General features: G+C 35.8%; 1 protein-coding gene across 1 annotated transcript in view; it reads right to left on the reverse strand.

Annotated features, from left to right (window-relative positions):
- The window catches only part of LOC124556062 (voltage-dependent calcium channel type A subunit alpha-1), a gene marked incomplete at its 3' end in the record, with an annotated part of 507,834 nt that overhangs the window by 160,270 nt on the left and 332,479 nt on the right, over window positions 1-15,085 (reverse strand). Inside the window, exon 21 of the mRNA XM_047130091.1 lies at window positions 7,528-7,788. Coding sequence (XP_046986047.1) covers window positions 7,528-7,788 — 261 coding nt within the window. The remainder of the gene's footprint in view (window positions 1-7,527; window positions 7,789-15,085) is intronic.

A 15,085-nucleotide genomic window follows, 5' to 3' on the forward strand; every position in this document is an offset into this window, starting at 1 on the left:
TACATTTTATGAAAGGGAAATAACAAATTACTACAGAACCCTTCCTTTGACATAAATAAATTTAAGAAGTTTATATGTAGACAGGTTTCCAATTATTTTGATATTTTCTATGTTTACCACTGAAAACAGAAAACCTAACAATAACACAGCAAAAATTAGGTCTATAGTTAACTAAAACTTCCAAATGGCAAAGATCTAATATCCAGGCTGAAAACTGCTATCAGACAAGGTAGTGATGGCTTGGTATGGATGTCAGCAGTTCAAGCAGTACATCAAAAATGAATATTGTGAATATGGAACATAGTTGTACATGCTCACTTAATCTGAGGGTTTCACACTCAAATCTAAGTTGTATGAAGTTATAAGAAGTGGAATTAGCAGAATTAAGCACACTACACAGGATTTCAGTATTTAACAGAGGAAACACTCAATGCTGATTTTTGCTGCTTACCTCAATAATTACTATGACAATCTGGAGTTAGCTGCTAGGTTACCAAAAAATAAACGTAAAGTACAGAAACTCTGAGAGTAGACAGAAGGCATGCCCCAAAGAAGTAATGAATGCATAGATAAAGCAAACAGAAAATGAATCTATCTTTCATAATGGCACTCATGTGGGAAAATAGGGTAACAAAAGTTATGTTTTGTGTATTGTTACTGAATTTACAAATGTACTTTTACAAATAAAAGGGGGAGTTAAATGGAAAAACATATTAGTATAATGGATTACAACACATTAATGTCTGACATTGATTGTCAATCCCAGATTACAGCTTGCTAAAATTCTACATTTATACAAAAGGTTATTTCTGCATGTATCACAGATGTGTTTCAGTGATGCTTATTTTTTTCTTCTGGAAAGATGCCCTGTGTGATAGGACTCATCCTTGCAACTTCTATCTTACAATAATAAGAAACATGTTAGCCACACATGACATATCTGCCTGCTGCGCTAGTTGCACTGTTCCTCACCACTAGAATGTGAGTGAATAAAAATGAAAGAATTATAGGATGGTACAAGCACCAGAATAAAGGAAAGAGAGCAACAGCTGGTGAACAAGCAAACAAACAAACAATGTGTAAACCCAAAGAATGCCCTAAAGTTGTCTAGTTTGTGTGTGAATGTTTAGATGACTTTCATAAAAGCTTTCAGTAGTTGAATAATGTATATTGGTTGAGAAAAAGTAAATTTTATTTAAGTATTACATTCCATTTGGCATACACTGGACCCTGAAGTTCTTAACTCTGGCACACTTTCTCTCATCCCAACATGCTCTCATCCTGACACTGCGGGTGTTTTCCATTCCTGAGCCCAGTACATTCCATTTTCCAGACACAGTTTCATTGGTGTTAGTGACTGGGGAGAATCTCTGATACGTAATCTGAATTGATCTCTGTCACAAATGTCATTATGGTTAGTTTATAGTTGCAAAAGAGCTATCCTAACTACTCTTGTTCACTTTCCCTCCAGAGACAAAGAGCCTTGATTTGAGTCTCCAGTTCATATCTTATACACCATCTGAGGTGGACCTTCAATGGTTAGAACATGTCCAGCTAACATTAACAGATGTGCTACTGTCCGTTTTATTGTCTACTGCAGTTTTCACAACGTAACAATCATCTGTGAGTGATATGTCTATGAACATGGCCATATGCACAAAGTTCTTCTTGTTCTTAAATTTTGTTTTTAAATTTTATCTACAAGGCAACTTGGCATGAGGTCCAACTCAAATGAACACATTTTATTACATAATTTTTTTAAGACCTGAAGATGACAGCAAAGGCTGTTGAACCAGTTGGTTCTAAATAAAGAAATATTTATCTGGTTTTAGAAAGCTTTTACCAAGTAAAACAGATCACTCCTTCTAATTTCTGAGCATTAGAAAATTCCATCCTGACTACATGACTGTATCCTCTTTCTCATTACTCTAGATACAGGCAGAGTTCCTTGTTGTGTCTGATTCTGTATACATCATTTTCCATTATGGAGTTCATGATATCTTCAGAATCTCTCTATGCTTTAGTTGAAGTTTCCTGATGTGTTCTATTCTGATTATGCTCAGTTATCTGAAGCATGCAGTACTTAAGGTCTCATTATGGTGTTGTAGTGTCGGAGTTCAAGGTATCTGAAAAGCAATTTAGATTCATAAATGTTGTTACAAAGATAGTAAACTCTATGCAGTTTAGCACACCTATTATTCACTGATTTTGAGGGTTGTCCATTTTCTAAGGTATTTGCAAGAATCAGTCTCCTATACAGTAACATGCTGGGTGCATCTCTGATGTTTTTAACAAAATCTGCCTCATTGATAGTGCTCTCCAATCCTAACTTAGTTACTATGTGACTGAGAAAGGAGAGCTTCTTTTACAGTGTGTGCTTAACATGTGAGGTTATTTGTAAAGTCTTTGCAATTGAGCACTAATTAAATGAGAGAGAGAGAGAGAGAGAGAGAGAGAGAGAGGGGGGGGGGGAGGGAGGGGGGGAGGTGAAAGAGGAACTCGAACTAGAAAATGTGGTAGTTCAAAAATTAGTAAAGTCTCTGTATTAAACATGTTTCTATGCACCATCAACCAATCAGCTTCAGTGTGTGCGGATGGTTCTCTTCATTTTTCTTTAGTACTTCTATCTCAAAAGTTCTGTAATTGGAAAATAATTTCTGTTGCCCATGGATGGACCCTCTGTAGATGAGTCAGTCTGTCAAGAGCATGTCCAAACAATCATCGAAAAGTGCAGACTAATTGAAAATAGGTATCCAGGATGAAAAAGAAGTGTTAAATATGTTCATAAAATCTAAAAATGTTTGTCAATTGTTGACACAATTTTACAGTTTTTCTAGGTTCTTTTTTCGTGTTTAGATGAAAAATAGATTAATAATGAAAGATCAGTATCTTATGCAATTATCTTAATTTTAAGGACAATTACATTATATTCATTTCTTTTCCAAAACCTCAATATTTATTTATGCTTGTTCATTGGGACTGTTTCAGTGTGCCAATTTTTACATTAATGTAAACATTTTTTCCTCCTTTCTGCATTGGGACTGTCTAAGGGATTTCTGATTTCAGTTCTTCATCTTTCATTCATTCCCTCTTTAATACAGTATTCTTGCATTGTTTCACAATGTTTCTTTTTTCCTTTTGTCAGACCACTTTGTGCCTATTGTCTTTTCCTCCTTCCCCTGAAAACCTTCTAATTTTATAACTTTCCTTCTGAACATTTCTCTTTCCCTTACTTCTTCTTATATTTTTACTTCCCAAGTCTTCTTGAGTTCTTGAATCTATATGCATATTGATTTTTTTTTCACAAAGCTAATGGAAGATCCTTTTGGTTATTCTATTGTCAGCCATTACTCAAAGCACTCTTCTCTTCTTTGTTGTTTAAGATAGTGTTCTATGTTATATTTCACTGCTGCTTCTTAGTTACCAAAATTCTGAAGTTTTTAAAGGACCTAACGCTTTTCTTTTAATTCTTCCATCTAATACTTAAACTTTTTCTGCCTTATAATTGAGTGCTAAGCACTTACTGGAATATAGGCATGGTGGTTTCACAACTGTGTAGTAGAGCTTTATTTTACGGTTTTTAGATAAAGATTTTCTGTTGCGGTATTCTAAGTTATACTGTAAGTTGTTTCCATCTTGTGTAACCTTTCCTCTACAACTAAACTGTTTTCTTGGACTGTTGTGTCATAGATTTATGAGGTCCAGTGATAGATTTGGTTGTTTATCTCACTTTACACCAATTCTTGCTATCTTGCTATCTTTACAGAAGAGATCTCTGCTGAAGATATCTCTGAGGTCAACAGTGGCAGAAAACCAGGATGAGTGTGATAAAGAGATAATATTCTGTGAAAACCATGTACAGGCAAAACAGCCATTTACATTGGGGAGGAAGATTAGAGAGGTGATAGAAATACCAAGTGACCTGCCAACATGAACAGGCAGAACAGGTATAGGCTTCAGGCATCTTGGCTCCCAGCAGTGGCAACACTACTGAAGGACAGTGTTTACAAAGCCATTCAAACAGGCACATGGGAGACAGAGGTGTTCATATGTACACAGAGCATAGGTACGCCACAGCCCACACCTGGCAGCAAGTAACCAGTGCTATGTCACAGCTACCACCCATTTCTAATTCGCATATTTGCACCAGTGGCAAGAAATAGTGTAAAGATCAATGAAGCATGTCTTTACCCACCAATACAAAGACCATAAAGAACACCAAACACCCCTCCTCCTATTCTCAAGTACCCTATCAAATTATGTAAACAGCTTCAACCGCTACTATATAAGATCTGAAGTTTCTCTCACTCAGCAGTCAGCCCAGCACAAAGCTGTGAGGAAGGCCACTTGCAATAGTAACTGAAATGTCAGACAATTTTATACACTGACAATGTGATCAACAGCCCAGAAGAACACTCAATAAACTATTTTAATTTTTTTATCAAAAGTTTTTTACATTGTTTGCTAATTGTGTTAAGAATAAACATCAGAAACAAGAAATGTATGGGTATCACATATGAGTGATAATCAATGGTGTAGACCAAAATTTTTTAAATATAAGTAGTTGTTTCACTTGCACATACATTGGCTATAATAAATAGAAGGTCAAGCAGAAAGAGGAGGAAACAGGAAATTTTACAAATTCCAAATCATTCTGCTTGCTTTTAACTAAAAGAACATTGCAGATATGCAGCATACTGATAGAACCAATTAAATTTAACTTTTTACAACAAAAAAATGTTATTCAAACTGTAGCAATCAGTTCAAAAATGTTGCAGACAGGCACTAATAAGAGATGACATGTATCAAGCACTACTATGAATGATAATTAGCTGAAACAGTAATAAAACACTTACAATAATGCTGCATGCTGTAAATAACTGCAAACCAACTCATTTGTTATGTTATCTAATTTGTTTCATTAATGGAAGGAATACACAGTCACCCAGTATATGGAATTTATTGACAGTGTTATGTCAGTTTGAAGAATGATACCTGCAGCTGTTTAATATGATGATCCAAAACATAATCTGCATGTTTCTGCATATTCACAGTCCAATGCAGAAGCACATAGAACTCAAAATGTGCTTACCAAATCAAGTGCATCTGCTCTTCCATCTTAGAAACTTCCAGCAGTACTGCATGTATGACATGATGTCCCTTGCTCTCTTAATATCAGTACATACACTCACTGTCTATAGAAAACCATAACTAATGTATAGATAAAACTAACTGCAGTTTCTCAAAGATTCAATTGGCTTGTGTTCAAGTGCACCAAGTTAGTTATGCCTCTAACTTATCAATCATTTTTGCCACACAGGTCACTTGAAAGCATCAGGACATTGTACTTACAGATACATGATAGTCAATGAAATCCTAAAAGAGTACACATTCAGATTAGAATTGCAGAACTTTTTTGTTTTGACTCTTACTAGAATTTAATGATCAGCAAAGACTAATAACATGTGAACATTACTTTCAGTCTAACTCAGTTAGACATTTTATCTTAACTTGAACTTCAATTGGAGCCTGCTGACCACTGAAGAATGAACATCAAGCCACACTGGAATGTATGTACTACACAGTTTGCAAGCTTCTAACACTGGCTACAGCAATTCAGTGGCAAATGTTGCCTTCACTTCACTTACAAAATGCTGCCTTTTTATGGCCTATTCATAGGTATGCACACAATAAAACTGTAATTAGTCTGTGTAATCACTTTTTAACAGAACACATTAACTTCAGTCTTAAGTTGACTGATCCCGTAAATATAATTTGATTTATTCTACTTTGATGATTAATGTGTAATTTAACTTTGGGAGATAAGTGTCTCTTCTTCAGTCTACAATTTTAGTGTAACACTTTTGTTTCTTTAAAGGTTCTACAGCTGGAAGCAAATAATATGCAACTGAATAGTTGGGAAAAAGATAGCAACAGTTGCAGAGGAGTAAGTCAGACATTATGCTTATGAAAAAGGACTTCCTCCTTTTCATATATTGTTCTTTACTCCTCATTTCTCAATTTCATGAACAGCATTTCATCAATTACATAAGACACTTTAAAATATGTCAACTAAATGTACATCATGAGAGCCACACACCACTATGTGTTCTAGCAGTCATCAGTCAATACAAGGCAATAGTGATTATGATTTTGAGGACTCCAATCTGAATTTGGATCTTTATGAGTAAGGCTTGTAAATATGGTAGAATGAGTCAATGAGAAAGAATGCCTACAAAAGAATATAATGAAATGAAGAGATGGACTCAGTGGACACATATCTGGATATATGTCATCACTCAAAACAGTAGCTCAAGGGATGGTAGAGGGAAAAAATCAAAGGGACAGGCTTATATTTATGAGCACAAAATATGTATTGTTGATGTTATGAGTGATGACAGTTGTGCAGAAAGAAGGAGGATAGCTGACAAGCAACAGGTATGGAGAAATGGGACAAACTAACTTCAGGCTGGACAACCAAACCAACAACTCTAAAACTATGTGAAAATGGTACTCAAACTGAAGACAGGTGTGCATGCCACCAAATAAACATGATGCCTAAGATTCTAATGATATCCAGTTGTCAGAAATGAGTCTAACTAACTGTTAGGCTCTATTTATCTGTGAAACTGCTTCCATAAACTGGTCCTAAGCACTGCACAATGTAAAGTGAAATACTGAAATCTTGCTTTGGACAAGACCATAGTAAAAGTGGTTTAGTATTGATCTCCTTTGGCCAATAAATGTCAGGACCAGAGTGGAGAAAGGATTCTTGAATGTGTAGCACAAGTGGTGTTTCTGTGCTATATAAGGCCTTTCACTTGTCAAACACCAAGTCACTCCCAGCTGATGTATCTTTCCACAAATTGAAATTTGATTCCGTAGAATTATTTACATGACGCTGGATTTCAAGGAAGACTTTTGAGTCTATAGTAGACAAATGTTAAGGTATGATAGACAGTGTAATTCTTCATGTATTTGACACCTGTTTCCAGGGACATATGGAAAGTAAGATACTGTAATGCATTTGTGATGAAAGAGAGTTCCTAGAAAACAAAGAATGTTTATTGATCACACAGGTCAGGAAGTCTGTAAGTGATGTCTAAAAACCATTCACAAAGTCTGCATTATTCACATCTTCATCAGTCTTAAGAGGCAAAATTGTTAAAAAGTTGCATGTTTTGATCAGTCTGATGATGATTCTCAAAAACACAAAATATTCTCTGAGCCTGGTCTCTGCCATTTGTGTAAAACTTTCCAAAATAAATTATAAATCATCTCCCAATCACACAACTGTGCTACTAATGCCCAGTAATTCTCTGTCCTTTTCAAATATGCTTTGTAATTTTAAAATATAAGTTAGAAAATTATTTTATGAACATATAAATATTAAGAAGAGGTAGAAGTATGACACCTGAGAACCTCTATTTTTGACTTTTGTTATTGCCAAGCATTTGTCTACAAAAGCCAAACACTATTTTAAAAATTTAATATATGTTACCTATTTATAGCAACATAGGTACTCACTGGCATTCATCTTTGGTGAATTTGCTTTCATCATTACAAAAGAAGAATTTTCCATTAAACAACTGCACTGCAATGACAGCAAATATGAATTGAAATAATATGTACACGATGAGAATGTTGATGACATTCTTGAGAGAGTTTACAACACAGTCAAACACAGCCTTAAGTTTGGGAACACGCTTAATGGTTTTTAGAGGACGCAGGACTCTCAGCACACGAAGAGATTTAATAGTAGATAAATTTTGACCCGCTTTGCTTCCACTGAAACACAAAAAGAAACCTGTTGTTACAAAACTTGACAATATCCTCACAAAACTGCATTTCTAATATTTTCCAGATAACATAATGCACACAACATTTAAAACAAATAAGTGTCTTTTGTGCTCATAGAACAATGAACACGAAAAGTGATACAACCTATCTAGCTTTTGGGTATAATAATGTTTCACAACGTACAGTGAAAAAGAAAAGGATGCCAAATTTTTTGTCAGTATTCATTAGTCTTGTTTAAAGTGATGATTCCACAAAGTAGACCATTGAAAGTTTGTAGAAGAGTTGGTTCTTTTTCAGTTTCATTGTATTTTACCGTGTGACAGAGAATTATACTCCAAAAAGATAAACCAAGCTGTCACCTCCTGCAGAAGTCTATGTTTGTATGTTACTGCTCATTTTCTTCTTCTTCTGTATGCTTCAAACATTAAACATAAACAATATTATGAAAAGGATAGACTGCTACTTACCATATAATGGATATGCTGAGTTGCAGACAGGCACAACAGAAAGATGGCTAAACAAGTAAGCTTTTGGCCAAAAGGTCTTTGTCTGAATTAGACAAAACACACACACACACACACAAGACCACTATATCTGACAGCTGCACAGACGTGTGTGTGTCATCTAATTCAGATGAAAGCTTTTTGGCTGAGAGCTTACTTGTTTATCATTCTTTTTGTTTTGCCTGTCTGCAGCTCAGCATCTCATTATGTGATGAGTAGCACTATATCCTTTCCATAATATTATCATTATATCATCCTGGATTTTCCATTAAACATGAAATACTACTTACTTGCTGCATTCTTGCAGATGGTTGTATCATCAGCAAATCCAACCATTTTAACTAGGTCATTATGCATTCTTAACAATATCTACACAGATCAAAACTAGCAATGATTCTCTTTTGGAGTTCTTGTTAGTTAGTCAAATTATTATTTGAGAAATGTCTCTATAATTAGTGGAATACATCCTGCAGTAATATTGATAATAATAATAATAATAATAATGACATGTGGCACATTGGCATGGTACAGATCTTTCAATTGGACACCACTTCAGCAACTTGCATGTCCATCAACCAACGGCACTCAGTTTCCATCCATGGTCACTCATCTCAGAACTAACTGAGTCTAACGTTGCTTAACTTCACTGGCTGGCTGGAAATTGGTGTTACCAACATGGCAAGGCTGTTGGCCACACTGCAGTGAACAGTTGTAGCAGGATCTAACTGCATGCTGCACTTGCTCAACCAGAGATGAGTCCATCACATGGTCTTAACTTCTCTCAAATGTTGTTCAAGTGATCCTTTTTCCATTGAACATAATTATGATAAACACAATGTTATGGAATAAGCAATTTCTACAGTAGTTATTTCTGTTGAGTCAAAATCTACTTTTAGACCATTTACAGACATGAACTTTGAATACTTATTTCCCTTCAGGAATCTGTATGAGTCATGAAAGGATTTGTTAAAAATAAACTACTTTAATCTACTTTTATATATATTGGTACTTCCTTCTGAATCACAGTTAGGTTCAGTAGAGAATACTGAATGCCACTTCTATATACATGAGCATCATTGTTATTTCCAAACAGGTATGGATTGTTAGTTTAAATAATCCATAAAAAAATGAACTGCAAGTATTTTATTAACAGTTTGTAATATTTCCATTATTTAAAGTGGAGTGGTGTTTCATCCTAATTATTTTCTTGTGATCAGTGAATAATTTCTTCTACCTACAGTAACCGACAAAATATTACATGAAACAAAATCAACGAAAGACAAACTGCAAAATATTTTAGTTTTTTATAATTATTTTTATAGAAGTATTGGCCCACACAACCTACACAATCAGTTTTAATAGATCACCATTACGAACTTTCCAGCATGTGAGATCATCCATATCTACCCAAAAAAATGTGGAGTATTTTACTTTATTTATCAATTTGTGCTGATATTTTTACCCTGATGATTTCACTGTTTTGTTTTGTGAAAACCTGCAAAATTGTAGTTTTCAAAGGTCAGAGTAAGCTCATTTGTGGTAAATCAGCTAATGACCTACAAAAAAAAATTTACTCATTTCAATCACTTCCCCAGCATGAAATTAGACTGATAGCTGTGTATACTTTCTTATAATGTACTATGTCAATGCAAATGAGCTTATCTCAGGACATTCTATGTTTGCACAATCAAATGGTGTAGACATTTCACAAAAAACTTTAACATGAAGAGTTTGATCAATTCACCAAATATTCTTTGATGTGACTAGATACAGATTTTTACATTAAAAATGCTTTATAGTGATAAGATGATTTTTTCAGAATATGGCAAAACATGCTTCCAACTAAACACATTTTGCATTCTACCAAAAATTTCTTTCTCTGTTAATACTCTATGAAAGTCAGTATAAAAATGGTTGATCTTCAGAAATATTTCTGTACAGAATTTTGATCTGCAGTGAATATAAAGATCACTGACTGACTGTAGGAATAAGGAAAAAAATAAAGAACAAACAGAAAACACACTGAATATGGGTAAGATTTCTGTTTTCTTTAAAACTCCAGCCACTCCAGGTTGTTTATTTGCTGAACACAATCCTTTTCTGCTGTATATTTCAGGGTTCAGACATCAGGTATGAAAATTAATTTCAGTTGTTTTATGTGTTCATCAAATACACAACCTGACAAAAGAGGTTAAGCACCAACAAGGTATGATCAGATGACAATGTAACTTCATACACATACACACTGCAGGCAGATATGTAAATAATTAGAGTTGCCATTCTCTGTGACAGGTAGCACAGCCACTGGACTGCATTAGAACTGTTAACGTGTACTGTTGTTACCAGACCTGGTAAGTTATATAATGGGTACAAATGGTGTCACATGTTGAGTGATCACTGTGAAGAACACGGAGCTGGCACATACTTGTGTCACACGGTGTTATCGGCATCTGCCAGAGTATGAAAGGGGCTTCACAGTTCGTCTCCATTTGGCTGGCTGGTCAAATAGAGGAACATCCAGATTTGTGGTGCATTCAGATGTGACAGTCTATCGATGTCAGTTGCATGTGAATATGAGGGCAGGCATACTCATCATCAAGGTTGTGGTCTAACATGTCTGACCACCACAAGGGAGGATTGCCATAGTATTGTAATCTCCTCACATCTGCACCTGCCATTTGAGAACAAGTAATGGACTCCCTGAAACATCCTGTGTAATCCTGCACCACTGGCTGGAGGCTAACAGCAACAGGACTAGGAGACCCCATGTGTAGGTTAACATTAAAACTACAACACAAATGGCTGAGTTCACAGTGGTGCCTTGACAGGGAAGCATGGACTGTTGATGAATGACATCACATTGTGTTCAGTCATGAATCACAGTTCTGTACTACCCTGGATGAATATCGTCAGCAAGTATGGAGGCGACCTGAGGAGAGGTGGAAGGGCAAAGCAGTGTTAGTCCTGGCATCATGGTGTGGGAAGCCATCAAGTATGATTGCAGATTATGGCTGGTACTGATTGACTGAACTCTCATGGAACAATGGTATGTCACGGATATCCTGAGACCTCAAATGTTACCTGTAATGCAACAGTATCGAGGTACCATTTCCAAGCAGAATAAAGTTCATAAACACATGGCACATGTCTCTATGAACAGTCTGCTTGATGTTGAGGCACACTCATGGCCAATAACATCCCAAGTTCTTTCCACAATAGAACACATGTGAGGCTAGCCGGGACACCAAGTCCATGCCAGTAACAGTATCTGCATTATCGACAGTGTTTATGCCAACTACACATGGCACACTGTCCACTTCTGTGCAGAAGATGCATCATTTCAACACACCGATGTCAGTTGCATGTGATTATGAGGGCAGGCATACTCGTCGTCAAGGTTCTGGTCTAACATGTCTGTCCTCCACTGTGAACCCCACTTTTTACAGGGCTCACCATACTCCTGCAAGATAGCTGTATGCCTCATCTCTTCTACTCACTGCATGCAAAGGTATCCATCAATGTGTCTTTTTAAGATGGCAGACACCAAGCCCCAGTCCCCAGATCTCAGAAGACTCGCAGTAAAAATACAACTACAGACAATGTACAACAGTATTAATATTCAACTATCATACAGAATTATTTTTGAAACAGTGTGGAACAGACAACAATTGATACTACAGCTATGTATAATTTTATTGTGCTGTATATAATGTAAATAAATGAATGGATGTTTTAGTCATTTATTAAATGTATGGAGTGTTCCAGGTTTAACCAATCACTTCATACAGGACACAACAGATGTTTTTGGTGACAAGGATGAGATCATAATGGTTTGGATTCTTGGGATGTGATTCAACATCCTCAACTCCAAACATCATCAAATTAATCAATATTTCTGTTTCAGCAGTGTGGGAAAATAATTGTAAATTTCTTTCTTGTGTCTTAAAGTGTACTTAAGTTTTGCTTAAAATGGCAACCACTGGAGAGCCATCACTCACTGCACTTACTCAGTTTCAGAGCCAACAAATACAAATGTTACTTTTAAGCATCACCCAACTGCTGGATGTACAAAATGTACAGTGGCAAACTACAGTTGAAGCACATAATTCTGATCACCAGATGCTCCCTCCTCCCTTCTGCTCCTTTGATGTAAAACAAGAGGAGTGGACAGAATAAAAATTCATCTGGAGCAGCATATTTCAACCTACAAAATCTGAGGTGACCCATGATGTTCTTTTGTTTTTTCATGGGTAGGAGTAGAAATAGTGCAAATGTGTCAAAAAGTGCTCCCCCTAGTAGAACCCCAAACACTACGCTTTGAGTGAGTTATTAGGAAAATCAAGGAATTTTTCTAGTCCCCAATCTAAGTAGCTGCTGCTCATTTCAAACAGTTTTGCATGTGTCATAACAGTAATCGATGTTACAAGGAATGGATCACTGAACTCAGGGGCATGACTAGGAACTGTAAATTTAACTGTGCTATTCGAGACTCATTTCATGACAAAATTCTTCATGATGCAACTATTCAGACCCTCACTGACAATAGAATATGAGATGAGATTTTTATGCATCGCTATCCTAGTCCCAATGAAGTGCTCAAAATGTTCAAATCTTAGTAATAGCAAAACTTCATTGAACTAGACTTTAACATGCCTGTTGTTGCAAAACTGACCAAAAAAAGTTCTAAGCAGGCTGAACCCTGCATGGCACATGTTTGCAACAGCCACAAGCAGTGGCATATGCAGTACACAGTGTGTCCAGCCAGTTTTCCTACAAGTTTGTGTGCTCAAAATTCTTGTGTTCAGTGTTACATAACACATCGCTGCAAACAATGTTTCTTCTGCCATTTGGAATGCCCGACACAGCCGTAAGTCAGGCCACAAACAGAAAATGCGCCTGCAAAAGAATGTAAAAGTAAATTTTCTTCCCTATGAACCTAGATTTGAGAAGATGGTAGTCAATATAATCTCACATTCTGATTCCTCACCCACTCCTCTGGCAATACTCACAGGACCATAGATGCAAGCACTACAATGGCAAAGCTACAAGCACAGTGAAAAACTTTGCTCATTCAATCAGCTCTCCTCAAATAGACGAACAGCAAAACAGTCCGTCACTCATAAATCAGACAAAGACAGTCTTTTGAAAGTCAGAACTAACAACCATATTCAGAGGAATAATCACAAACTGTTCATATCTTTATAAATTTGCAATCAAACTGTACCATCCCAGTTAAGATACTGATGCTTCAGTCACATTAACTAATCAGAATACATATATGCTGTTGGGACACCCCAAGCTCCAGAAATCATGTCTGCATTTCACAGCATACAATGGTGAAAATATTCCAGTCTCAGGACATGCACTTCACAAGCAAAATATAAAAGTATGACTACATTGGTGCCATTCTTGCTAGTTCACTCATACTTTGTCCGAATGTTTTTGGCATGGGTGTTTTTGATTTGTTTGGTATAGATGTCCAAGAAAATATGCATGCTATCTATACTTAAGTTTCCCATACCAGGATTAACAATTGTGTGAAAAGCACAGATATTTGATCAGTGGCACATTGAGACATCCAAAGAATTTTCAAGCACACATTATGCTTCAGGACAATGCTCAACAAAACTCAAACCATGTATGTCAGGTTGGAGGGTTAGATATTCGAAAGGGGCAATAAATTAAAGATTTGCAATTAGTTGAAAACAATGTAAGTGCAACTGAGACAGAATGTAAGCAAGTGAGGAGTGAAATGGTTGGAGAAGTAAGCTTTGCCAAAGCAAATACATTAATGACAAAATTAGTGATAGTAGACATGTCTAAGATTTTTAAAATTATCAACAAAGTAACCTATGTGAATAAAGTAATTTTCATATAATAAAGTGTTTAACAGAATAGTGTTTGCAATGCGGCGAATGCTATTTTCAAATACCTGTGGTGGGGATGTTCTGTAATTTAAACTGATTTGATAGTAAATGTGGAACTTCACTCAGTTATTAAAAACTAGGCTGGGGACCAGGGGTTAAAATATAAATCAGTGCTTAAAAGCCTCCAGAGGGCTCGTATTCTTTGTATGTGTTTTGGCAAACAATGAGCCTCAAGATGGCTGTGGGTTTCCTGCCTTTCCTGAATGACGATCTACTTCTACTAGTATAGCTGACTAGTATATTACGAGGAAACAACTCAATTTATGTTATGTTTCAAACTTTAGATGCAAACGTAATGAAGTGTTATTCTTGCACATTTCATTTTGTAATAGAGCACATGAATAATATATTCAAATACTGTAAAACTGTATTTAATAAACTAAGTGTTGGAAGGATATGATTTTAGATATGTTGTCTCGGTAAAAAGTATTGAGAGTGTGTGAAAATATGTTTTGCTGAAGTTGTTTTGACTATGTCAGGGAGATGAAAAAAGTGTTATGAATTTTGATGTATCATGGCAAGACAATTTTCTATTAAAATGGGAAGTGTTATATGAGAGTTAATAAAGTAGTAGATGGCTCATATCAGGAAATAATGTGATATTTTTCAGTGTCAGGGATTGGTTAGTGACCTTGCCAGTGAATAATCAGAAGGTGTAAGAACATAAATTTATGTAACTGAGAAATTAAAGTAACATAGGAAGATCAACTCAGCAAAAGTACAATATGTAATGATAATCAATGACATGTCTCAAAGGAAAGTGGTAAAAACATGTAAATAATGTAAAAGCTATGAATATACTATCCTCTGTGGCCTTGTGGCAGGCCTCTAGTAATTTGAGAAAAATAAACATAT

This window comes from Schistocerca americana, chromosome X (assembly GCF_021461395.2).
Source record: "Schistocerca americana isolate TAMUIC-IGC-003095 chromosome X, iqSchAmer2.1, whole genome shotgun sequence".
Lineage (NCBI taxonomy): Eukaryota > Metazoa > Arthropoda > Insecta > Orthoptera > Acrididae > Schistocerca > Schistocerca americana.